The sequence below is a fragment of the Manis javanica genome, chromosome 3 (genome assembly GCF_040802235.1).
Source record: "Manis javanica isolate MJ-LG chromosome 3, MJ_LKY, whole genome shotgun sequence".
Lineage (NCBI taxonomy): Eukaryota > Metazoa > Chordata > Mammalia > Pholidota > Manidae > Manis > Manis javanica.
In genome coordinates, this window is record NC_133158.1 from 162,755,179 (window position 1) to 162,782,789 (window position 27,611).

Genomic DNA, 27,611 nt, shown 5'->3' on the forward strand with positions numbered 1-27,611 from the left:
AGGCTGAGCAACATGAGGGTTATTAATGGATTTTATGGCTTTGCTGAGTACCCCAAGCTACAGTTATTATTTATAGGATGCTGTTTAGACACCGTTGCAATACATATATTTTGTTAATTGATTTGTATAGGCTCACAACTAGCAACCTAGAGATTGTGCAGGGCGGTAACACTTACAAATCATTGTAATTGCCTTTTACTGCCCTCTCTCGCTCCCCAGATGGGGAACAAAAGCTTTGAGAAGACAGACAACTCTCTTTGGTCTTGGGATCCCTAATGTCTAATCGAGAGCCCACTGGCAGGATGATACAAACAGTCTGGGTGCTCAGTAAGTGTGTTGCATCAATGAATAAATAAAAGACTTTCGTTGTTTTTTCTATCTATCTTATTTCCCCGTCGATTGCTATGAACCCTGAATTGTGACACTGGCCCTGCATATGTGCAAATATGGCCAAGGATTTAGATTGAGCCTCAAGTTAATCCTGATGAACCTTGTGTGGCCTGTGGGTGGTGGGGGATCCTCAAGGCATGCGTCTGTGGTCCCAGCACTCAGGGAACGGACAATTACGCAGCAGCATGTGATGTTACAAGGCGTGATGTCAGATGGCCTGGTCTTAGGCATGGGGAGTGACAACCTCTTGTCATAAAGGTGGTAACTTCTTGCCTGGGCACCATACCGCAAGGATATTTAGGTCCTCATTGCAGCCTTGGCAGGCCCAGCACCCCAAGTTTGCCGCTTCTGAGAGCCTTGAGAGCTCCCTCAGCCTCTGAGAGTCGTGGCTGCCCCTGCCTCTACAAGAGGGTGCGAGTCTGGCCATTGCCCGCCAGGTCCACGGCGATTTGCCCTGCCTGACAACTGGAGAGCAGCGCTCGCGCTGTCCAGCTCCAGCGTGGGCCTGGCGCCCTCCCCAGTCCAGGCGGCAGAGAGCTGCCAGAGACCGGGCCGAGGGCAGGACCCGCAGCGACGCCCGCCAGCCCCTCCGCACGGATGTCAGCTCCAAGGGCGTGGCAGGGCAGGGTCCCCTGCGTCCCCTCAGACGACATTCAGGCCCCAGGTGACCACTTTTCGTGGGAGCCCACCATCTCCTGAGGACCTTATTTGGAGAGCCAGAGCCGAGGCACCTGCCGCGGGCTCCCTGCAGCAGCCCACCAGCGTCCTCTGGGAGCCGAGCCCTAACTGGAGCGGGAGGACGCTGGAGGAAAGTTGGGGGTCGGGGCCGCGGAGCCGGGAGCGCAGAATCCGAAGCCGGTGTCCGCGTCTCATGAATATGCAGGAGCCGCCTCCCTCCCTCCGTGACGTCACGGGCCGTGCCGGGGTGAGCGCGGAGCGGCTCCGGGTCCGCGCCAGTGAGCGCGGCTGCTGCCGGCGAGCCAGCGGCGCGGCGGCGGGCACCGGAGGCCGAGCGCGGCGGCACCCGAAGTGCACCCAGCCGGCGAGGCGAGGCGGCCCGTGGCGCGGCGTGCCCTGGAGGCGAGAGCCGGCGCGGGCAGCAGGCGGCAGCGGCAGCTCGTTGGCGGCGGCGGCGAGGATGCTGACTGGGAGGCTGTACTGGGTGCCGCTCCTGCTGGCGCTGGGCGTGGGGAGCGGCAGCGGCGGCAGTGGCGGCGGCGGCGGGGGCAGCCGGCGGCGCCGCCTCCTCGCGGCTAAAGGTGGGTGTTGGGGAAGTTTCTTCCTCTCGGAGGAGGGAGGCAGGGCAGGCTGGAGGAGCCAGCGGCGGGGAGACCGGGCTCACAATAGATTTGCACACCTCCGGTACTGCAGTTTTCACGGCCTCCGTGCGCCCGAGATCTCCGAAGTGAGCGCCCTCCGCCCTGGACCAGACAGGTTCCACCTGCAGACGCCGGCCCAAGCCTTGGGCGGGGTCCGGGACCGAGGACGAGGCGAGGTCTGGGGAGTCTGGATAACTTTGGGGGCGGTCTGTGCTGAAGTGGGGGTCAGTGCGTGGGTCACGGCTCCCGCCGGGAAGGCTGGAGCAGGGCGCCGGCGCCGCCGGGAGAGGCAGTAGTCTGCTCCTGCCCGGAAGGAAGCTGCAGCGGCGGAGATTTCAAAGGTGGGAGCAGAGCTTGGCTCCCAGCTCGGGGATGGGGTGGAAACTTGCAGGCTCTAGAGAAGGCCCCCTGGCTGGCCCCAGGCTTCCCCAGGGCGGCTCTGAGCCCCTGCAGAGGGGCGCCCTCTGGGTGGACGGCGGGGCCCGGAGGAAGTGCGAGACGTGGTGCTCCCCACAGCCTTAACGACTGCGCTTGGGCTCCCCGCGGCAGAGGCGCCCATCCAGGCGCCCCTCCTCCGCCCCGGCTTCGGCTGGATATCCTGACCTCCCTGCCCCCAGCCCCGAAGGAAGCCAGATCCCGGTGAACGCCGGCGCTGTCAGGAGACTGTAGGCTGGCGAGACGCGGACTTTGACAGCTGCCTGGGAGCGCAGTGAAGAGCGCCGGGGTGTGGGCGCCTGGAGGGCGGATCAGAAAGAGAAGGTCGCGTGTTTGCCGGACTGTGGGGGGAGAAACAGGCAAGGAGTACGGGGGTTGGGGGTAGCAGGGGAGGCAGTGACAGATGTGGGCTTGAGCGCCAAGCTTAGTGATAACTTGTTGATTCTCTGCGCTGTTGACAAGGCGGGCGTATGCGTGGTTTGAGGGCTGTGGCCTAAATGCCAGCCAACAAGGAACCGGGACCGTGGTCTCTGGAATCTTGGCTGACTGTCAGAGGACAGAGGTTTGCGCCTATAGGTAAAAGAGACTCTCTATTAGACGCAACCTGATTTGCAAGCTGGCTTAAACTACAGTTTACCAGTGGCTCAGGGAGGGAGTATATACCTAGTTTAATTACTCTCCATGGTGGGGCGAGGGGGCCTCAGGAATACTTCTCTCTCAACTTTTGAGTGATAAATTTGAGAAGAACAGGGGAGCTTCTGTTATTCTGTCATCTTTTAATTTTGTGGGGACATGGTTTTGGAACTATATTATAAGCAGACATCTTATTTCTTTTCATCATCACCCCCTTCATCTGCACACCATACGCATTTTCTTTGGGGGAAAGACAAAGAAAAACTCATTAAGAGAATGTCACAGAGTGTGGTAAAACAGTTGTTGATATGAAGGAATCATTCTGAGAGACTGTTGTTTTGGTGAAAACAGTAATAAAAAAGGTGAATTTCCAAACCTTTTGCTCTCCTTTCCCAACATAGACACTTTGTTAAAGAGGCAAATGACATGTCTTTGAATATTTTTCATCGCTTTGTAGCAGAACAAATGGTTTATTTATAAACAGATGGCTACAAACAAGGTTGCTCCCAGCAAGTGAAGTACTTACTGGGGGAAAACTTGTTTGGGAAGAGGACTTGGTGTGCTTATGCGTTGCTGAATTCTCAGGTTGGAATGGAAAGATGTGCAGAGATAAGAGAGAAAGATTAAAAAGAAAAAAAAAATCTAGGCTCTCAGTGATTCTCACTTATGTTTATAATTATGTGCATTTTAACAAACACTTTTCATCTTCCCCACTAAGAACATATTCATTCGGTGCAAACAAGCCATTTGTCTTCCCAGTGTAAAAAGTTGATCTGCCATACAGCACAGGAGTGCTATCTGAATCCCTCCTTGTTCTTCCATCTTTCCCCTTCCATCCACTGGGGGGCTGCAAAGAGCGCTGTTAGCTGCATTAAAAAAAAAAAAAAAGACAAATGTGGAATATTTGATCAAAACAGAGACATTTATTATGACACTTTAGTTGGTATTTACAAGGACTGACTTTCTTTATTACAATGCACTTGCATTTTATGTTTCCAAATCTCATATAATCTCGGAAGAACATTTAAGATAATAAAGGTATGCTTCATGTGAAATGCACCCTGCCACTGATTTTGCTATTTCTAAGGTTCAAATCATTGTTATTCTCATTACTGAAAAAGAGAAAAGTCAGAAAGGCATGTGAGGAAGATTGAAGAAAAAACAGCTTTCTTCCTTCATACTATTCTATATTCATGTGTAGAAGAAAATGGGGGCTGTGGCATCAGGCTGCTTGGCCGAGTTGAATGCACCCTCTGGAAAACTGTCTGGAAGCATGCCTTCCCAGCTTCGGGCTCCTGTGATGTCGTGTCTGTGGTGCGCACCTTGTTCTGCCTTTGTGTTCCTTGCTTCTTGCCATAGGGAATGGAGCAGCAGCTAATTCTTGACAACTGTTTGGGGTTTTCACAGAATTACTGTACTTTCATTGCCAACATATTCCTAATTTCAGAAATAATACAGTGCCCAGGCAGTTATTTTAACCACTTCCCTCTACTCTCCTATATCTTAGCTCTTCAAAAAAGACAAACACACTTCTTGCATTCCTTTCAAAGACCAGATCTCATGCACACCTTTTAGGAGCAAAGCTGGGAACGTATTGTGGACCCAAGGACTCTCTAGGGCAGAGAGAGACATGTCTTATCACAGGGAAAGAAGGCAATGCAATCTAGACACACATCATAAGGTTTGTGCTAAATTTAGCGATATATCAATGGCTTCAGGTCTCAGAGAGCTGGTGCACAGCCCCTCCCCATTTCTCACATCCAGGCATAAGTCATTCGGGACAATACTTGAGTAGAGACCGTTGCTTTTTGTAATGCTCACCAGTGTGCCCAGAGCCTGGATTAGTGGTCTGAAGGAGTCCTGGCAGATATCAGAAGGCCACCCCCCATTCCCACCTCACCTGCACCTTCTTGGAGAGCTTTGATCTAGTTGGAGAGAGAAGATTTTTACGTACAAATTTGAAGAGAATGACAGCCAACAGCTTTGTCCAAAGTACAGCCACTATGTGCGGGGACCCAGACAAGGGAGATGGAGAAGCAAGAGGGCTTTCAAAAGCAGCATTTGGTAAGAGGAAGGTGAGAGAACAGAGCAGCATTTTAAGTGTTGAAGTATAGTTGTAGTAATTGTCCTTTTTGAAGATCCTCCTCAGTATGTAACAGGCACTGTCTTAATCCCTTTACTTGAGCAGTCTCTAATTTTTACAATCCAGGCAGGGCTGGTGGTAGCCTATTTCACAGATGAAGAAACTAAGTCTGAGCGAGGGTAAATGACTTGCCAAGACCACCAGTAGAAGAGTGGCACTGGGGTGAGAATAAGAAGGGTCACCATGCCCAATTGCCCCCTGACTATTCATTAGATATTCTCCCCGGTCGGTTTAAAAAAAGATCTAGTAAGGGCAGGGAAGCTGAGCTGTTTGTATCCAAGTTCCCCAGGGGACCCCGTGGTCCTGCCCCCAGCAGGAGGGGAGCCCAGGCGTGTTATTTAAGACCTGCTGGTGAGGCGAGGAAGTGGGTCTTGCTTCCGTCCATGGAAACCAGAGCTCTTGCTTTGAGCAGCAGCCGCATCCTCCCTCTCACAGATTCAAAACCCTTGTAGATTCCAAGCTGCGCATTGCAGAACTTCCCACAGGGGCAAGAGTGGTGTGGACTTTTTATGGTGAGTTGTCCTAAATCATCTCTGGGCAAGTAGCATGTATCTCTTAGGGGTGTGGCAGTTATTTCCCCAACTGGAACACAAATGGCAAAAAGCCCCCAGCAATACACAAGTGCAACGTATGCTAACTTGCCGCCGTCCTCAGTCACCTGTGGTTCCTGGACCCGGATGTGCTCATTCTCATCCTAGATGGTCTGGACTGTGTCTCCAGGCTACAAGGTCACCTTCTTTAGCCTAATTATTTGTTACTCAAGACACAGCCAGGCTTAGGCATGGTCTCCCCTAGGAACCTTCCTGACTGGTTCCCCAAGCTGGCCATCCCCAGAAACCTGTGGCTCCCTTTCTGGCATGCCCGTGCTCCTTGTCTGGCTCTAGCACTGCTCTGTAAGCCCTGAAGGCTGGAGTCTCATCCTGACTCTTCCATCATCTTGAGGGCACCCTGCCACCTAGGCGCTGGCTGTGAGCTGGGCAGTCAGTGGTAACTGGCTTAGTGAAGCCACCTGCTTGCAATTGCAATGCTAGTGATTGTTGACATAGATGTTTTGGATGTTTTTTCCTCTTCATTATGAAGTACAATTTGGGCTTAGGAGCCAGAGAAACCTGGGTTCCAATCCTGGCTCTTCTGCTTCCTAGCTAATTTTGGGCAAATAAGTTAACTTTTTGGAGCTTCAGTTTCTTTTCTATAAAATGGGAACACAATGCTCTACCTTGTAAAATTGTTGTCAGGATAGTGCTTAGAAATCACTTAGCCCAGTTCATGGTATGTAGGTGGTACTACATACACAGTGATTGGGATTAGGGATCATTAAACACAGGGTTCTGTCATCTGAGATTTGATAAAAGTCACCATTTCTGGCTTTTTGGCAATCCAGTAACTTTGTTGTATCTCAGCTCAAACTCTGTTCTGCCTCTCTTTTTCTTCCTCTCCCTCTTTGTGTATGTACGCATGTGTGTGGAGATATCACACACAGATGTTTATAAACATAAATACACATGCATACACACACACATTTGACTTGAATTGTAAAACATTTACCCCTTTCACTAGTCCATGAATGCCTTTGAGGCCAAGGCCCTCTCCTCAGTCATCTCAAAAGCCCTGGCACTTAACGCAGGGCTGGCTCAGAGTGCTCAGCCGTGTGTGCCATGTAAATAAACACATAAACATGTCGCCATGTGCCAGTGTCAGATGTGTGCGGGTTCTCATCCCCGGAGCAGGAGCTGCTGTGCTGTGATCTGGGCTATAAGGAGAGGTGCCCTGCCCTGTTAGTACTTTGCCCCAGCCCTACTGTCCCAGGAAGCAGAGACACATCCTTTTTTTAAGACCACCTCTGTGATGATGTGTGTTTGCATGGAAGGGGGTGGCTGAAGCTATGATAATCAAATGACAGTTTGAAACAGGTCATTATTTTGATTATCAGTTATCCAGCCCAGCACTAAGTGGACCTGGGGGAGCGTTTCCTTTGGGATGGCAGGTCTGAGGGTGCATGACCAGAGGACTGCCCTGCGGGAAGGGTGCTGGGCTCAAGACACTGGTACTGAGTAGGAGAGAAGGTCACCATCTTAATCAGCTGGGGATGCTGTGATGAAAATACTGTAGGTGAGGTGGCTTATAGACAAGAGACATTTATTTCTGCAGTTCAGAGAAGTGAATTAACTTGCCCAAGGCCTCCCAGCTTGGAGATGGTAGAACTGAGATTTGAACCTGGAACAGTGTGGCAGACAAGGGTTTCCCACATCACACAGGCTCACCTACTGGAAGGAAGTGCTGCCTGTCGAGGAAGGCGCTGCTGCCAGAGAGGCTCTGCTACCCTGAGGAGCCTCGTCTGAGGACATGTGGGTTTCACTACAAACCTGCTGAAAGAGGCAGTCTCTCTGGGTGCCTCACTGATTCACTTCTCCATCAGCAGTGGAGTGGCCTTGCTTCTTGCCCAGGCAGCTTGAGGCCTTCCTCCACTGTCACGCTGTCACAGCAGAGAGGGCAGCTGTCTGTAGTGCACAGTCTGAGATGCAGAGCTGAAGCAGAAAGACCTACCCAGCGGGTCATTCTTTTGGGTTAAACATGTCCCTCTTCTGACTCCTTTTTTTTCAGGCAGGCAGGGTTAATAAAGGATACTACAAGTGTGTTCAAGTATATTAGATATACCTAAAGGCTGGACACAGGGAGAATGAGGAAGGGCTGCTGAAGAGTGAGTGTGCCAAGGGTGGGAGGAGATGGTGTCATGGGGTAGCAGGTATTTTGATGTTCATAAGATGGCCTATTTATCTTTTATTATTCTAATGTCAGGGGAGGATTTTACCTATGTCAATAGGTGAAATAAACACCTGTTTTACAGGTTGGTAAATGAACACCCAGGGCAAGCAGCAACAGAGGCAGAAATCAGATCTGTGGGTCAGACTGCATGCAGTTGATTGCAATCCAGCACCAGGGAGCCAGGTGATGTCATGGATGATACCACCTAACACCCATTTCTCTTGTTTCTTAGTGGTTTTCTAGTCCTCCAAACAGGAACTTGTCTCTGATACCATCTCAGGATCCTGTTTGTCCCCAGCTCAGTGCCCTCCGCATATATCAGTGCTCCCAGGGCCATCTGTGGTCCCGACCAGTTTTTCTCCTAGTTCATCTTGTGCCCCTCTCAGAGGCTCATTCAATGTCTGTCCCATCTAGGATGCCCTGGGGCACCAGCAACCCCATCTGTGCCCCCCATCTTCTCATCTTTCCTCCAGGAATTTGCTGCCTACGCTGTGGCTTCTGTCTGGGTGAAAGGTGCAACATCCATGTGCTCCCCGGAGCCAGAGTGCCCCGGGTCTCCAGCGTGTTTATCTGTCCTCCTCCATTACACTCCATCCCTCATCCTGCCCAGTTGATTCTACATGTAATCATCTAGAACTTTCCTGTTCCCCTTTATACCCCCCCCATTGCTACTGCCTTATTCAGTATCTCTGGTGAATGAAAGCATCAGATTCTAATTTTGACCCTGCTGCCAGGATGGGTTGTGAGAACTCCAGTCCCACCAATCTGTCCCATCGTGAACTGCATCCTCCATCATCCATGCTAGGGTCTGTTAGGGCCCCAGGGCTCTGAGAATACCTTAACCTTCTTGGCATTCTTCAGGTTTCTGTCCCTCACAGGTTACTGCCTGTGATGCCCTTTGTCTGAACATCATGGCCTCTTGATGTCCCCAGCAGTCTGCTGCTACTCTTTGCTCTTGAAGTTGAGAGAGGTGGCAGAATCTTTGCCACCACGGGGCTCCAGTTCCTGAGGTCCATTCTCACATGACATTGTCATGGGGGAGGGGTACTTGGTGATAGGAGAGGGGACAGGCTACTGGCTCCCATCCTGGAGGAAGCCAGCTCTTCTCCCTCCTTCTGTCTCTCCCTTACCCACTGTCACCCCTTCAGATAGCTCAGATATTCATAGAGCAAAGGCCAGGAAGAGAAACACCTACAGAAAACTTCTGCTTATTTTTAGGCAAAACTAGAGTTTGGATCTATCTTGAGAGGGCTGGGGTTTGTCATCAGTGGTGAGGCTCCCTGTTGTAACAAGGCAGCTGGGCCCCTGTGCATCCTTGCACCAGAGGAGGCTCGAGTTGCAAGACTTCAACCCTCTTCTCTCTTGTCAGTGATTCTCAACCCTGAGGCACAGTGGATTCGCATGAGAGAGTTTTAAAATGACAATGATGCCTGGAGCCCCCCACCCCCAGGTTGGGACTTGGGATTTGGTTAAAACTCTGAGGTATTTCTAAAGTCCAGCCAAGGTCAAAAAGCACTCCCCTAACAGTTCCCCAGGGGACTATTTCTTTGCATGAGTTGCAAGGCTACTGATGCATGGGGCCTTGTCCCTCTACGGCTCACCACCTCTAGTTTCCCCCACCAAGGTGCCTGTTGCCTTCCTGTGTCCCCAGGCAGCCTGGGAGCCCCTCGCAGGGAAGCATCCTGGTCACCTTGGTGTGCCCAGGGCCCGGCACTCTCTGAGGTCCAGAGTGAAGGCTGAGTTTGCGGGAGTGAGGGCGTGCCAGGTGATGTCACCCATGCTGGTTGTGAGTCCCTCAGGGCTCTGCCCCTGTGTCTCCTGGTCATACTACTTCCTGCCTTTGGTCACTGGTGGGAACTGCTCATCAGGTCTCTCCTCTTTGGTTACCTGCCTAGCCTTCCAAACCAATTAACAGCATTCACTTTGTAAAGGTCGAGAACACTCAGATCTGCACATGAATCAGGAGAACATTAACCACACCAGAGTGTGTGAGGGAGTCAGCTCCAGCATGTGCCATGGGAATTCTCACTGGGAAAGGCTGTAAAACATCACTTTCATCGCTTCTAAAAATGCTTAATTGGCTGAGATTTGACTTAAAAGTGACCAATTTGAAAAAAGCCACATCATTTTTGTGACTGTTGCTACTTTACATTTCCATGAAGTCTGTTGTATTATATAGTTAAATAAATTTGCAGTCTTCACACAAGTTTGACAAGAAAATCACTGTGGAAGATGAAGGAAAGACTGGTCTCCAAGTCACGTGACCCGAGCCCACTGATCTGTGGGAGGCGCTGGCCAAAACACCCAGCCCTCTGGGACTGACTTTGTGGCATCTCCCTCCTCTACCCAAGAAAGTTTTGAGTGTCCACAGGGAAGTGGCTCTGAGTGCCCTTTGAAAGGACAAAGTTTCTAAGAAAATAAGGTGATCAGATCTAAGGAAATTTGTTTTAAGACTTTGGGATTCAAAGCCCCCAAACAAAACCCTACATCTTTCTTTAAACTGCCTTACCAATTTGTTCAGGAGAAGTCTCAATTCAGCATTATGTCCCTTCCCAGTTCTTTGATGTTCAGCCTGCATATGTCACACACCTGGTGGTCACCATAGTTACAGGATGAATGCAGCAGTTGCAGGCCCATAAATTTTCAGGGAAGGACCAGTCAAAACTGTTAATATTCTGTCAAGTTGATGTGTTGTTTTCCAATTTGCATGGGTAACTTCATTGCAGCAAATTAATTAAAATAGATAAATGTTAATCTAATGCATGTCTCCTTGTAATTAATGAAATATAACCATTACAGGGGTATTTGATTTATTATTTTAATTTATAAAATGCTGAATTCTTCTATAAAGTTAGATATAGTAATAGGAGAAGCTGACCCATATATAGCATTAGGAAAAATAATCACATTTCTGTAAATTAATCACTCTCTAAAAGGATATAGTTCATTAACACCATGAACTGAAAGTGTTAGATGTAAATTAGATTAACCTTTTTAGTGACACTTCCATTTATATTGTGTATTCTCTTCAAACTCAAAGCACTTTACATACATTAATTCAATTAACCCTCCCCAGACCCTTGTTAAGTAAGTACATGTATCAAAGTTGGAAGGGAGGAGAAATGAAACCCTTCAAAAATATTAAAGTCTTGGTCTTCGGATGCATTATTTATGATTTCCTTTGCAGCAGTACAGTTTGTACTGGACTTACGTAGCTGCAGAACATGGTTAGGTATTTAGTCTCACTCTCTTGTGCTGCCAGGAGACACTAAGCTTGTCACTCTGCACCTGAAGCCAGAGATGCTTCTGCTGGATGCTCAGGCCAAATGCTCTAAGGAAACTTCAGTCTTAGTTCAGAAAATGCACCCAGCAACCCCAGGTGTGGACAGGGCATCTCCAAGTGGTTCTGGGTGGCCAGCCAGACTTTAGTGCCCTACTTGGGCATCAAGATGGTCATCTTCCCCTGGGCCAGCTGCTGCTCCCCATTTAGCCCCCTTCTCTTGACCATCTGGAGACTGCGGAGCAAGGCCTTGGGATACTAATAGGAGAAGAAACAAGAGTGAGAGGGAGATGGAAATAGGGCCTAACCTCCTTACCTGGGGTCTGTCTTCAGGCCTACCTGGGTGGGGGCCACAGACCACTGTCCCTTTACCTGCTGGGACTGGAGAGTGAGGACCCTAGAGAGGGAGTAGTGGCTGTCTTGCTGCAAGCTTGCTTCTCAAGGGAAGTTTCCGGAGTGAGGATCTGGGTCTTCTGCAGTAGCTTGTCTCCAGGAATGCCCCATCTCCTGAGGGGACCATGCCTATTTGCAGGACCTCCTGTCCTTGCCTCCTCCCCCCTGGATATATGCACCGAGGGGAGAGGATACATTATAAAAGCTATGAAGAATCAGGAAGGAGGCCCTTAGCCTGACTGTGGTGGGTTTGGTGGTCTGGGATTCAGAATGTTTACTTTTCCAATTCTTTCTGCTCCTTCAAATTTTCAAGCCCACAGTTCCTCTCCTGGGACAAATTTTCACTGTATTTCACAAACCAGGCCCCTCTGAAATGCAGTTTGTCTCAGATATCAGCCTGCCCTGTAGCTAGTGGTTCCAAATCTACCGTGAGTGATGCTAACCCAAAGGAATGAATTGATAACGGTTAGATGTGAATAGTGTGTAGGGAAACAATTTTGGTGTGGGGATTCTTTCCTCTGCCTCTGGAGTCAGAAAACCTCTTATTCTGGTCCTCCAAGCCAACATGCAAGGACCGTTTAAGCCCACACAGTCTTAGAATCTCACTTCCTTGTGCTCTGCCAGTGATACTTTGCACGCCTCTCTGCTGCAAATTGCCCCAGTTTGCCCCTCCAGACCCTGCCTGGGAAGGATTAAGAATCAGGACTTAAAGCCAAGAACTAGAAGACAAGCCATCACTCAGGAAACTCACAGAAATCCTGGAGACTGAGAGAAAGTACTGAGTTTACAGTTCATGGTACTTTAATGGCCTTTCTCCTTCTTTCCCTCCCTTCCTTCCTTCCCTCCTTCTTTCTCTTTATTTCCTTCCTTTTTGGGGTGTTGTTTTTGTTTGTTTGTGGGAGGTTGGATGGTCATTTGCACAGAAAAGGTGACTAAAATGGTTTGTAATTGGAGTAAAAAGAATTTCACATTCAAGATCTAGATTTTACCTTCCTGTCTCTCTTTTTGTTGGCATTTATTTTTCCCAAAGGAAAACCAATTATTTCAGCTTTATCACCTCATCAGAAATATCAAGATGGGTTGTATCTTGCTTGATTATTAATTGTGAATCATATTTAAGACCTTAGTGATTTCTTCTTCTTTTCATTAGATATTATGAATGAAGCATTTTTAAATTGCACTTGCAACTTTGTCCTCTTTCAACACCCACTGCCTCCTGGTCACCCTGATCTTCTAGTAGTTAACTCCCAGCTGTGCTACCTAGAGGACTTCAAGGCAGAGACCAGCCAAGAATCTTTGCCTGAAGCTGTAGCTTTTCCTGGAGTGTTGCTTTGAGACATGTGCCACCAGCTTTGTCCCAGAGCCCAGTGGGGTGCAGGGAAGCGTTGGCAGAAGTGTTGTGTCTACCTTTCAGCACCCCTCGCAACTCCCCATCCCCCCATCCTGTGATCTCTCTTCCTGCCCCCCACCCACCACAGTTTCTCTCTTCAAGACCTTGTTGGCACCAAGGTGTGCTTTTGGAGGTAGAGGGCTGCTCTCTGGAACCACTTCTTAAAATGCTGAGATTTCACCATCTTAGTCTTAAAATTTGTTTTCTCAATCTGATGGAAAATGTGAGTAAAAGCATTTTTAGAAAACTTTGCTACTTCTATTGATAAGAACCATCCAATCCTACTGAAGTCACAGGGCTTGCTCAGCAGCTACAGTTTCCAAACAGGTCACCTGATTCACACCTCCAACCATATGGGCTCCTATATAGGAAATTTGGAGCTGCCATAGCATCTGCACCAAGTCTGCAGGATACTGGTACCCGAAGTTCTGCTTACATGATCTCATCAGAGAGGAAACACTTCTGACTTCCCTGTAAACCAAGGTAAGAGGATGTGATGTGTGGTCCCATTTGGTGATGCTTGCCTTTGGAAGGAGGGGGCATTGTTCAACACACAAGGCAAGCAAATCACATGGTGGTGGCATTTTTGGCAGCCTGGCAGGCTGTCTGGAGCATGTGGTGGTTGTGTGAGACAGGTGGGTCTCTGTCATGGTGCTGAAATCATAGTGGAGTGATGATATCAGCTCCTGTGCCCAAATTGTGTGGGCCCTCCAGGGAGAGTCCGTGAGACACCTTCTGTCATCTAAAAGCTGGCAGTGGCTGGCCCCAGATCCGTGGAAACTGGGCTCCTGCCCAGGTTGGCTGCCAGCACTGGCGGGTTGAAGTTTTTCTCAGCGTTGGGCCTTTGAATGAGACAACCCAGTGCTGGGTGTGGGCAGCTGCATGGCTGGAGGGGAAGGTGTGCACATGGACATCCTCTCTCCCCAGGACCCGGACAACCCTGACTTGGGGAATTTAAGCTCTGCCAGTAACCAGCCCGCCCACATGGGCACCAGAGTAGGCACCCCAGGAGGCACAGGAGGGCATTGCCATTCCTCATGGTACAGGTATGTAGGCTGCTGGGGCTCAGACCCAACCACAGAAGCATGGCCTGGATATAGGCATCTGATACCTACCCTCCTTTAACTGCAGGACACACCTGTTTTCCAGCGTGACTGTCTGCTCACAGGCAGAGTGGGGCTTCTTTAGCATGGTGCCCAGCCCCCCCACACCTGGCTCAGCAGTCTGCAGAACACTGATCCTTCTCCATCTGTTGCTCTGAGTGTGTTCTCTGGGGTCCTGGAATGTTCTTTTCTCTTGTCCTCATTTCTTCTGGCAGACACTGTCCCCCTGACTCTTGTTCTTCTACTTCAACCATTTCAGGACTGGGGGTGAGGGCTGTGGTGGCAGGGGACTCATTGCTCGGGGAGCACTTGGTAATTTGGGTTCTGCTTGCCTGTTGTCCTTGACTTCTATATCCCACTGGCCTGTGGACTGAGCCCCCTTCCATCCAATTCTGCACGGCTCCTGGGCACCCAGTCATCTGCCCCTGCTCAGAATCCCTCCATGTTGCTTCACCACGTTCAGCATAAAGTCTACATTTGTTGGCTTATCTCAAAAGACTCTCAGTTGATGCCCTTCTGTTCCTGGGCTAGAAAATAAACTCCTGTGAGCAGAGCCCAGTGCCTGAGACAGAAAAGAAGGAATCCTCTCTCCACTCCTTCTCACGCTTCGGCCCTGACTCCCAGAAGGACCCCAGTTCCCGGCCTTGTGGGGCCTTCTCGTGCCTCATGGGCCTCATCTGCCTCCTGCCCCACTTGTGCTGGGCTGGAAGCCTGGCAGCTCCCCTCGCAGTGTGAGTGCCTCTTCTGGGACTCCAACCCTGCCCACCCCCTGGCTGAGGGAGGTGTCCTTCCTCCCCTCTGGTACAGCTCCCATGCAGACCTCCGTGGTGGCACTTCTCAGACTGTGCCATCCTTGCCCACCTGCCTGCCCTGCACTAAACCGTGCATTCCTTGAGGTCAGGGTCTGTGAAGTGCTCATTCCTGTATTGCCAGCAGTTTAGGGTCTAGCACGTGGTAGGTGTTTAGGTAATGACTAGAGCTCCCCGGAACCCAGCTCTTTGCCTCATGGAGGATGCAGGGCCGGGATGGATATTTCCCTGATTCACTTTTCTCCTTTATGGCCCTGGGTTCCAGTGTCCATCTTCCCTGGGTCCCAGTGCCCATCTTTCTAGGGCAAGCACAGCAGTGTAGGACTGATGGAGATCTGTATGGCTGGCACTGGCATGAGCTGGTGCATTCAGGGATGGGGAGATGGAGCCAGAATGGGGGTAGGTGACCTGTTGGGTATGAGACAGTTTAGGGAGTGGGAAGCTGGATGGCTCAGGACCTTGAACCTCTGAGGCTGATGATGATTCTGGGGGCCATTTCTAGCATGTGTCTTCTTCTGGGATAATTAGTGTAAATAAACTTTCCCATCGGTGATATTACAACACATAGTTTGTAATGCTCCCAGTATTACCCTGGAATGAAATTTACTGATACTATTACCTGCTTGTATACATAATTTAACAAATCAATGTAATGCCTTAATTGAAATATAAAGGAACTAAAGGGAAAATGATGTATAATAAAATAAAATGTTATGCTTGGGCCCAGCTTTACTACAGGAAGGTAGTGAAGTACTTGCTTGCTGTGAATTCCACAGCAAAAAATGCAAACGGATCTGGGTGTGTTGTACTGGCAATTCAAATATGGACGGGATTGGGGTAATGTGATGTTTAGAAATGGTGAAATACTTTTGGTGAAGTTCTCAACAAGACAGAGTACACTCGGGCCTCAATGCATAGGGTGGTTGTATTCCTAGAAAACTCAGGGTTTATTAAAGCTACACAAAGGCTATAGCGGACCCACTCCAGTGCCAGTGGTATAAGGACGAGAACTGTGGAGCTCTGTGTACTGGCCAACATTCAAACCGAGAGGCACCTGGACTCCTGCAACACACACATGTGCACAAACGCAGGTGTGCATGCACACACACACACTCACTCATCAGTTACTGGTTCTAAGAGAAATGTGTGCCCGTATGTGCTTCCAGGCTGAAATTGTCTTAATGCATAGATAGCTCCTGGAACTATACTTCTTCTAGAGACCTTTTGGGGAAAAAGGGTAAAATGCCACCAGCTGGTGGACAACTTTGAAAGAGGTTGTCATAGTTCACAAGAAGGCCTGAAGATTAGGGCCTCAGTGAGGCATGTTGGAAGACCACATGGAGCCCATAAACCATGTACTGGGACATCACTTAGATCAGCTGAAGAGAGAACTGCTACTTTGCCTTGTCCAGAATGGAGACATCTGTTCTGCTCTCCTGCCTCTCTACCCCTCAGGCAGAAGGGTAGGGAGGACGGGCCAGGGAGGGAGAAGACCCCACCTGATCTGCCATCATGTGGCTTTGGAAGACCTCGCCTTTGCTAGGGACCGGGGAGAGTAGAAGATCTTGGGATGTGATGGGAGATTGAAGTTTAAAAATGAACCGGATTGAGTCTTAGGAACTGGATGGGAATGAAAGGCTGTGGAACTGGGCTGGAGTATCTTTAAGGCAGTTGCCACATAGTGGGAAAGGGGCACTAGATAACATCGTAGGGGGCAAAAATAACATCATAATATGTTTATAACCCTTAGGATTAAACTCCAACAAACTGGCTAGTGTATTTATTATGGTCAATACCAGTATTTCAGAGATAAAACACTGTTCTCTTGGATGGAAAATTCTTCCTAAGTGTTCTTATCAATAGATTAGAAGGATGAGGGTTTTGTTTTGGCCTCGTTGTCCATCCCCAGGTGTCTGTTATTCCCCACTTGCCTCACATAAGCTTGTGGGTCAGGGGTTTATGTGGCCAGAGGTTGAGACAGGCTGAATTGGCAAAGAGAGTTTCAGTAACTTTGAGATGAAAATGCATTTTAATATTTTGATTTAATGGAAAAATGTTATATCCCTTTAATAAGTAGTTCAATGACATTTGGTAGTTTAAAATATTTGACTTGGAGTTGAGTTTATAAAAATTTCAGCCCAACAGTAACTTCAGGGCACTAAGGGATGTATGTATTTCTGAAATGAGAAGACCTGGTTGACATTCTGATTCTTAAATCAACATCGTCTCTTATGTGTCACCATATTTTCAATTATAATGGGCGATGGGCCGTGAATTTAAAAGCAGCTCCCCTGCAAGCTCTTGAGCAGTCCCAGCTTGTGTAGAAGAAAGAGAAGAGCTTGGGGTGGGGAGAGAGGGGTTCTCATGCCCACTGTTCCACTTTAACTTACTACAGCACTTCCTTTTTAGAGATTGCTCTAATTCCAGCCCCGCTCCCCCCCACTACACCACACATTGGTTCCTTGGGGATTTTTTAGTAAGTGGAATCTTTTCTAAATTCGTGGTGAATTTCCATCTCGATTTACCTGAAATGGGTTGAACTTGAGCAAGAAAAATCATGGCAGTAAAAGCCTGAGGTTGCATGAAATACTTCTGACAGCCAGACAAAAGTATTTCCAACAGAACATTTGGGGAGTAAAGCAAATATCTAGGGCATTGTGCTCCATTACCTATTCTGGCTTAAATTCAGACCTTTTGTACCTATTAGTTTCCCATTTTAGCATCATTTCACCCTGCAAGTACAAAATGCCCTAAATGGGTTACATAGAGTTCCCAGTCTGGTACCCTTTGGCAGCAGTTAGGGTCAGGGTCATACTTAGACAGTCCCAGGATGCAGTGGTTCTGTATTGTTTTATTCTTCCAAGAGGCTCAGGAGGTGACCTCCCGACCAGAGGGTGGTCACAAAATCCAGGGTTGCAATGGCCCCCTATTCCACCCACAGCCAGTCCAGGATGAGGAAGGGCCAGCTCTTTTCCCCATATACCCCATTAGCTGGGCTAGCAGAATAGAAAAGCTGCTGAGTTAGGCCCTTAGGACTCAGGGACTCCTCCCCGGAGGGGCTATGCATGCCAGGCTGGGCCGCGTAGCAGGTCTTGACCCTCTCTCGAGCTTGCCTTGTCATCAGACTCAATAAGATGCAGGTTGTCTAGAGACTAGGCAGCACTGCAAGGGTGCTTGTGGGTCAGGGGTTTATGTGGCCAGAGGTTGATTGTAACAGATGCCCCAGCACCCTGCCCACATTTCCTCTGCTCCTGCCATTTTCACGCACTCAGGCTTGACTTCCAAGACTTGTGGCCCTTTGTGTGTGGGCTTCTCTGGCCATGAGATCCTTTTCTACCTATGTGTGTGCTGGGTCAGAAGACCCAGGGAATTAACACCCCAGGAATGGTCCTCAATTGATGACTGATGGGAGTTGATGGATCAATACGTCTGCTCCCTCGTCCCTCAGGTAGGAAGGTCTGCAGCCTTTCCCCCAGAGGTCACCAGAAGAGGGGACTTGCTTCCACCCTTTGTTCCCAAGTGTCTTGCCAATGGGTTTCAGCCCTGGGTAAGTTCACTATGGATTCGATGAGACTGAAGAATGACGGTAGAACATTCTTGGGGTGGAAGGGTTTTATACCCAACTTTATTCCCATGGCAGCAGGTCAATCACTAGAATCCTGTCCACTCACAGCAGCAAGTATGCCTATGTGTGTGCTGGGTCAGAAGACCAAGGGAATAAACACCCCTGGGAATGGTCCACTCAGAGCTGTCTCAGTCTCTGTCCTCAGCACTGCCACCACTCCAGCCTCTGCTTTCCTGCAGCTGAGCAGCCATGCCACCGTGTCGCCCAGAGCCCTGGGCATGGCTCTTATATAGAGTCAACAACAACATATTGCCCACACGTGTGCAGTGAGCTAGCTGACCAGGGCCAGGTGAGAATCCCAGCCATAGGAACCTTTACTTTATCCACACCAAGTCACTTCTTTACTCCCCTACTGGTTTTTTCTGAGGTCACATCCCAGATAATCTACCTGCACTCAAATCCTTATTTCAGACAGGATCTGCTTCTGAGGGAACCCAAACTGATAGAGGGAGTGATCAATAGAAGGCACTCTAAGCTCTTCTGCCCCCTCTCTATAGTGAGTCTGTGTTCCAGGACCTGAACTTGGATTCCTTTGTTCATTCAGTCAGACTTGCTTGGCAGCTGTGAGGTCTTGCAGGACATTTGGAGGACCCTGCTCATGCCTGAGCGGGGTCTCCCTTCCGTGAACTCTGAGCACTCCTGTACAGCACTACGGTTGCCTTCACACTCCTGGGGTTAGGAGGTTTCCCTGCAGCAGGCCCACGGTGCATTGTTCTGCTGCAGGACAGACACTGGGCCTGGTGCCGCTGGTGGCTTTTACTCTGGGGTCAGAACCCTTGAGAGCAAGGTTGCCCTAGCACCTTCCCAAAGATCTGAGCTAAGCTAGGCACTCACCCTCCTGAGGTGAAATGAGTTGAATCAGGCTGAATGCCTGCAACACTATCATCTGTGCATCTGGGGGAGCATCTGGCCCCTCTGATCACAGCCAGATTTCTCGAGTGTCTATTCTCAGCATTTTCCCAGGGCTCCTCTAAGTGAATTTGCAAAGCAGTTACCTCTGTCTGCTGTGCTTCCTTCCCTGATGTGGGCTAGCCTGCAGAACTAACAATCTCTCCTCTGAGCCCTCCCCAGCTAACCCATGGGTCTGAATGGCTGTGGTCATTCTATTTTTTCCAGTAAAGAGCTGAAACATCTGACTGATACACATTCTGCCCTTTCTGAGAGACTTAATGCACTGAGCCATTGTCAGCTGAGCAGTTTATGTGAATTAGTCCACCAGCTTAGCTCTAGTTGTATGGCCCAGCTCAAGTGGTTGGGATTTAGTAATGTTTTATTTTTTTTGATAGCCAAATGACTTTATTTCAGAAGTCAGTGTTATCAGGATATAAAATATATATAAATAGGCCATTTCAGGTACTGAGTACAACATCTAATTTATTTAAAAAGTTCTCTTAATTCTGGGTGGCTGACTGATGCATGGTGTGTGAATGGTGTATGAATTCTGATTTGGTGTATGGGGCCTGATAATGCCACTTAGATGCTCTGGGACCTTGGAAAAGTTACATAACTTCTCTGAGAGTCAGATTTCTCATTTCTATGATGAGCATATTAAATGCTATAGCAAGAGACTGTTGTAAAGATAAAGTAAGCCCCAGGACATAAAAATCATGGCATCTAAGAAGCTGGTGTTCTGGTTGTCTATTGCTGCCTAGCAAACTGCCCCACAGCTGACTGATGTAAATCAGCAACCATTTTATTACGCTCATAGATCCTGTGGCTTGAGAATTCTGATAGAGGGAGGATAGCTTGTCTTTGCTCCACTATGACAGTGGCCTTGAATGCCTGGGGGCTGGTTGGGTCAGTTGGGGTCACCTGGAAGTCTCCTCACTCAAATGTCTGATTCCTGGGCTGGGATGATGCAGGGACTGAGCTCAGCTGGGCTACTGACCAGGGCCCTCATGTGGCCTTGGCATGAGGCTCTGCTTCCTCACTGCATGAAGGCCTCAGGGTAGTCATTCTTCTTACCTGTCAGCTCAAGGCCTGGTGCACGAGGGGGAAGCTGCAAGGTGTCTTGTGAATCAGCTGGATTCCTTTCCAAAGTCCTCTAGAACAGGCCCTTCTAACCTCAGCTGTGTCTCTCACTAGAGGATGACTTTCTCCTTGTTTCTATTTGGCCTGGATCTTGGCCTTAGCTGGAGTGGTCTCTGCTATCTCATGGTCCAAGAGAGAAAGGGTGGAGCACACTTATTTCCTGGGCAGTGTCCTATGATGGGGGCAGCACATACAGGGAGGGGCTGGGGCTCTGAAAGAAAGACAGGTCTCTGTAGGTTAGACCTGAAGCCTGGAGGGCAGTAGGGTGATGGCTGGTAGGACCCAAGGATAGTGATCCATAGCCTAGAGACTTTACACACATTAGCTCAGGTCATTTGCACAGGGACTCTGCGAGGGGGGTCTTGCAACTTCCTCTCTTATGGCTGAAGAAGCTGAGTCTCTGAGAGCTTTAGTTAGTCTGTGAGTAGTGGCATTGCTACTTGAAGCCAGATCTCTCTGATTTCAGAGTCTATGCTCTTAATATCACTCTTGTATGCAGCCCTGTACTTGGTGACATATTTTCATATTTTGTCCTCTATTCATTGTGCATTGATCATTTTCCCTAACTCCATTCTGTACTCACTGAGGGCAAGAGTGTGTCCTCTCAGATTCCCCTCCAGTGCACATGGGAGTCTCTCAGAAACAGCACTGGGGCTTGGCAGAGAGGCCACCAGCCCTCTTTAGGGTCCCAGCACGGAGTTGGTCTTGTTAGCTACTCTGGCTGGGCTGGATGGATTGCGAGCCGGGAAGCCATTGTTGCTCATATCCTAGTCTCCAAAGGAAGTTTTGTTCTACATTATTGTTAAAGTATTGGTTTTGAAATGGAAACACAGAAGGTCTGCTAAAGGGGTATCCCATTTGGGATGGGCTTCCTTTTATTCCTGTTTTCAGGTTAAAAGCAATAACCGTGAAGCAAATAGAAAACCCTCCAAAGAATATTGTGAATGGTTCTGACAGGTTAAAGCTGCTGGATAAATGCATAATTTACATGACAAAAACCTGAGCACAATGCTGATTGTCATTCACCAGTAAGAGAAATCTCAGACAAGCCAAAGTCTTATTTAAAAACACACAATTTATTTTAGTTGGTAAGTGTCCTTTTGCCTGAGGAACTGCTCAGGCTAGAATATTGCTCTCCCAAGGCTGGGGTTGCTCCTTCCTGGACCCCCACCTTCTCTTCCTGAGTTGGCAGACTGCCTGGAGCATAGAATATTGTTGATTGCAAAGACAGCTCTCTGCCCTCAAGAAGATCTAAATTTTGATGGGGAAACTAACAAGCTGACAGATTAAAATATTAAATGGTGATTCTGAGTAGGAGAGCAACACAGGCATTGAATGAGGCTGGATAGTCAGGGCTGGTGTAATTGAGGAGGGGAGGGGAGGACAGAAGGCCATGCCTGCTCTGAGCAGGAGGCTCTCCACACTGCGGGGCCCTCCTCTCCAGTCTCCGCTCAGGCGGTGGCTGTGCCAGCCACACCTGACACTTAGAGCCCAGGCAAGGAACCAGGTGCTTCATTGTCTAGGCAACACACTCCCTCTCCCCATAGGACTTGGGATGCCCTCATCTCCCCCGTACCCACAACCCCCATCCCAAATCCCCCAGAGCATGTCTCCTCATCTGGGACTTTTTAAATAAAGTTTTGTTTTTCTACCCCCACAGTTGTGACCCAATTCTAACCTGTACATACTTCAAAGAGAGTTCATGTAATCCTTACTTTTTTTTTTTAAATGAAAGGCTGGGTTTGCCCAGTAGACTATGAGGTCTGTAAAGGGGCAGGGTTCACATCTTCATTTATCCATTTCCCAGCTTGTCTCCCAGCCTGGTGACTAACTGTTGACTGAGCGAGTGGATGGAGGAATGACTGATTCAATCAGATGCTTGGAGTGTATGGGACTCTGAGGGCTCTGGAGAGGGGACTGAAGTCAGTGAATGGCCCGAAGACAGCAGAGAGTATGTGCCTTGTTGGGTATGAGCTGAGACCAGCTTGTTTGCCACAGACTTCCCTCCAAGGCCTGGGAAGAATGAGCCCCCCTCTCTAATGTTGGGTACTGGGGCCCTGAGCTAGGGCGCTGGGCTAGCCCAGGAAGCTTTCTCTGGCACTAACTGTCTCAGAAATGCCACAGGACCCCACATGTCAAGCTCACCAAAGGCAAGCACTTTCCTTTGTTTTTCTGATTCTTGTTTTCCTGCTGCCTGCCTGCCTGTGAGAAGCTGCTGCCCATCCACTGGCGGGATGGGGGATCCCATGTTTGATATTGAGGCACACTACAGATGCAGCCGTCCAGAAACAGAGCTTAGCTAGAGCAACAAGGCTGCTTATTCTCCTCTGCAAGGAAAGCCTGGGCCAGCTCTCACTCAGAAGGCTGGTCAGAGCAAATACTGCTCCTGCCTCATTTGCAGTCTGGATACATTGTTGCCCTTGAAAAGGGTTATGCCCACCAGGGCCCTTGCCTCATGGTGATGGTTCCTAGTGATGCCGGGGTTCTTGTTCAAGAAGCTGAAGAATGAGCTTCACAAACACTCAAGGTAGGAGAGCAAGATACAGGCTTTTATTTAGAAGTAAAGTGAGAGAATAGAGCTCCTGGCTCACGCCAGGAGGGACAAGAGAGCCCGTAGTGGTCCGTTGTCTAGGGGGTTTTATAGGCAGTTGAGGATTTTTTGAGAACATGAAAAAGCTTAGGGGTGTGGACTTGCATCACCTGCCCTGTCCTCAAGGTGGGCTGGGTCATAGTCTGATTGCTAGGGCTGACAGCAGAGTCACGGGTTATGCTGATACCCTTGCAGAACACTCAAACATTCCAGGCCAAGTTGCTCCTGGCTTTCTGACCTTTAACTGATCTCACTGAAGATGTCTATATCTTTACCCTAGAGAATTAGTGTGACCTTGACTTTGCATAATGCTTAACAGAGTTTCAATGGGGACTTCTTTGCCCATTGTTACATTGTTCTCACTGTAAATATCCCACCCCGCTTTTCCTGGAAGCCCTCACCCTACTCTGACTACACCCATGGTCCCTGTCTCACTAGGATCCTGGGAGTACAAGACTGCCTAGGAGGACCAAACACTTCTGGCCCACTCTTGGGGCAGCTTATTGGCCACAGAGTGCATGTGCTCCATCTCTAGCACTTACCCAGGAGGTATGGGAGTGAGTGATATGCACTCATTTTTTCCTAGTTTATCTTTCTGTTCTCCGTAGTTCCCCTTCCTCTGCCTCAGTAAGTACTTTTCTTCTTTGGCACAGCATACATTTCTGTACACAAGACTGAAACCCATCATGGAATGTGGGGGCATCAATGAATAAAATAATAAATTTGATTTCTGCCCAGGGGAGCATGATGAACTTGAAGACATGACTGGCAATAATGTACCAGGTAGGCTGGGTGAATGAGCCCTGGGGAAGGGAGATACCCTAGGAACCTACAGAGGACCACCTGGCAGCCTAGGGTCAGTAGTGTGTGTCTCTGTAGTCAGGATTAGATAACAGTCTCATGCAAAGGAAATCCAACATGTCTGGAAAAATAGATACCCTGTGAAGCATTGTGCCATCCCATTGTGTCTTCATTTCTTCATAGGTATACCATTTCATTAACACTAGGCTGACTTATTTTTTCAAATATGAGCCTCTCTGAAATCAGACTGAGTCTTATAACTGATGGTGTCCTAGGTGTGAAGAAATGTGATAAAAGACTGTGTCATTCATTTGCCTGTTGGCTCAGATCTGTTCCTCCCTTTATGTTGCTCAGGTCTGTATGCTGGTGAACTAAGTTACTACACTGCCTTGCCAATTGCTTCTGGCTAGGAAAAACCAGTGGGAGGCCCCGAGAGAAGACTGGAGAGTAGCTCCCTCTTTTTCTGCCTTCTGTGATCTCACGTCTTATGCCCCTTCTAATTCCTCTCCTTCAGGGGAGACGTGGCAGGATTCCAGATTCCACCATGTGGGCCCACTGCCTCAACTCTGGTGACCCTGTCTCCTCCACTTGTTCTTCCAGCCTGGGTGGTAATAGCATCCTGTCTTGCCATTTGCTGTTAAGCTTCCTTGTACTCCACAACTGATTCTTTGCATTAAATTTCTTCTCGTTGAAGTACCTAGTGTAGTTACTGCTTTACTGGTTAGATCCTGACTGATACAAAGATACATCATCACAAGGTTAAACATTGAGGGGCCATCTTTCTCTTCCCCAGTCCCCACATTCTACTGAATCTGGTCAAGTTAAGGTCACCAATGGTCCCTTTGATGGCAATCTCAGAAGATTTTTTTGAGGTCTGTGGGAAATTATTAAATAGGTGCCAATAAAACTGAAGATTCTCTTGGATATATCTTGCATAGAGAAAGTGGATGCAAATACATAGCCATCCATGCCTTCACCTAATTGCTAACCTTTCTCTTAGAAACAACAAGAATTTACCAATACCTGCCTGGGTTGGGCATTGGAGATACGGAGACAAGCAAGACATGACTGAAGGTCACAGGCTAGTGCATGACCTTGGATTCCTAGTCCTTCTGTGAATCACTTATATAGAGAAGTTAGGAAAAGACTCCTGAAGTTAGTCTCAGCCTCAGTGAGTGCTTTGGTCTCATCTTCCTCTTTAAAAAATGGAGCCAAAGTCCCATCAACCTCACCACCCACCTCCTAGGGCTCTTGTTTTGTTGAAAAATAGGAGATAACTCTAAAAAGCTGACTGTATGTAAGATTGTAGTATGGTTTTATTATTCATTTATAGAATCATAATGTGTGTGTGTGTTTGTGTGTGTGTCCCTGCATCCTTAGATCTGTCCTGGATATTAAGTCAAGGTGGACTAGGGGTGAAAGGGGAGGTATAAATGAAGGAAACCATCCCACTTATGCCTTCAAGTGGTTAACACTCAAAATATGGAGAGAAGTGGAGTTTTAATAAAATACAGGATAAAATTAGGTGACAATCTATGTTGTTCACTAGTTGGTTCTCTAGGTTGTCTGAAAGTAGAGAAGGGAACATGGATTCAAGTTATAGAGTGGCAACTGGCAGTGAAGACGTGTACATTTTCACAGATGCAAGGATTAGGGAAATGCAATCTGGTTCTTATCCTTATAGCAGGGTTTTCTTTTTCAAAGAAATAAGAAATACTAGAGGGGTTCCTTGAATATTATTTATTTTATATATCTTGTAATTTAACAAATACATTTTCATAATAGAAAGTTAAGGAAATACATAAAAAATAGTAACATTTAGATATCTGTACCAAAAGATTAAAAATTACCTGTATTCCCCTTCACTCTGAGATAATTCTAAAGGTATTGCAGAGTTTTTCTATGCATAATTTTACATAATTTAGTTCACACCATATATATAATTTATATCTTGTTTTTTTTTCACTTAACATTATCACATAAGTATTTTTCCAGGTTATTAAAATCTCCTCATAAACATTGCTTTCAATGGCTACCTAATATTTCACTATGAGTGTACCCTAATTTAAGTAGTCATTTTACCAGATATATTAGTGGTTTCCATTCTTTTTGCTATAAATAATCCTGTGGTGAAAATTTTGTATGTCTTTTTATGTCTTAGGGTACAGTTCTAGAAAAAGTTTCAAAGGATCAGGACATTTTAATTTTCCTGGTACATTTTGCCAAACTGTTTTCCAAGAGGGACCCATTAGTTTATATGCCTAGTTATATCCCTCCATTTCTGAGGAGTTTGTCTGTGTGGCCCAGTGCTGAGCACGTGCTTGGCAGGCAGTAGGTGCTCAGCAGATACAGGGGTGAAGAGTCATGCAGGCTGGCTTGGATGGCATCGCCAGTGCAGGCCTGGGAGCTGTCTCACCTGGGGGCAGAAGTTCTCCAACTATCTTAGCTCACTGCACCCTTTGGGTTTCAGGAATTGTTTCACAGTTCCCCACGGCCAAAAGAAATACCCAACAGTTCTGCTTATTAACTAGATTGGTCCCCAAGGCTTACTAAATATTAATGTTCTAACAACTTGGTGCCGACAGGACACCACAGTGTCTCAGGCCAGGGCCTTACATTGGATGCTGCTGTTGTCCTGTCTTGTTCTGTGGTGATTTTCCCGCAGTACTTGCCTTTTATGACAGCAACACTGAAAACCAAGGTTTGCAGAGATGTGGCAGCATGGAAGGGATGTAGCAATCTAATGCTGAAGCAGCTGAACTACCTCCAGCCAGTCATTTGCATGGTGTTTGGCAGATGTCACTATATTGCCCTTGAAAATTTAAAATATCCAAGGCAGGGCATCTCTGAGCTTGCTGTGGCCACGCAAGCTGCCTCAGTCCCCAGTTTGGAAACCAGCGCCTGGGGTCCTTTCTCAGCTCTCCTCATGTTGTTGGCGCGGACAGCATCCTTTACCATAGGGATAGAGCACGGCAGTGCTCACAAGGGTCTCCTAGCTAGGGGGAGAACAGTCTCAGTGCCGTCAGTCTGGGCTGGTCTGGGGTCAGGGCAGGCACTATGTGCGAGACGGGGAGAGCCTACTGCAGTTAGGAGAATGTGCGGTGAGATGAGGAAGGCGCATGGTATGGTGCCGGCACGTGTTCTCATCCAACCTGGAGAGGCAGAGGAAGCTTCAGGCGGAGGCGATGCCGGAGCTTCATCTCTAAGTGTGAGTGGAGGGGAAGGCGAGAAAGCCTTCAGAGATGAGGGGCTGCTGTGCCTCTGCACCCAGTATGCGGCCGAGCCATGCCAGGAGCCAGGGGACGCTGTGGAGTTGGATGGAACACCTGCATTTCCCAGGCTGGGGCGCCTTCCACAGGCAGTGAGCCGGCTCGTGTCCTGAGCGTCCTGTGTCTTCTGCAAAGCCCCCACAGCTTTCCTGTGATGAGAACTTTTCCTCTCTCTTTCCTCATTTTTATTTTAAAAAAAGAGAAACACATTTTTCCAGGGCTGAAAACTGCTTCCCCAGGAGGTTTAATTTCACCTCCCAGCCACACGTCTCTGGCCCGTTGTAGATGCCTCTTTTCTCATTGACTGGGGAATGACCTGCTTTGTCCTTCAGAACTGTGAGTTGACAAATACCGTCTGATGTTTCTCCCAGGCACCTCCATTCATCTTGGTGGCAGGCCTAAGATACCACCACCATGCCTGATATTTTATAGTTTGGGAATTTTCTTCAGTGATTTCATTTCACATGCTTTTGATTTTAGTGCCACCCTCCCTTTGTCCCTAGAAACTTTATTTATTTTTTGGTTGATGTATATTTTTTTATTGAAGTATAGCTGATAGACAATGTTATATTGATTTCAAATATACAACATAGTGATTCAACAGTTATCTACATTATTAAATGCTCGCCCCAACTGT

General features: G+C 48.2%; 1 protein-coding gene across 1 annotated transcript in view; it reads left to right on the plus strand.

Moving 5' to 3' along the window:
- Nucleotides 1-1,252: 1,252 nt before the first annotated feature.
- Nucleotides 1,253-27,611, plus strand: part of CLSTN2 (calsyntenin 2) — a 572,396-nt gene continuing 546,037 nt past the window's right edge. Inside the window, exon 1 of the mRNA XM_036991730.2 lies at nucleotides 1,253-1,649. Coding sequence (XP_036847625.2) covers nucleotides 1,262-1,649 — 388 coding nt within the window. The 5' untranslated portion in view covers nucleotides 1,253-1,261. The remainder of the gene's footprint in view (nucleotides 1,650-27,611) is intronic.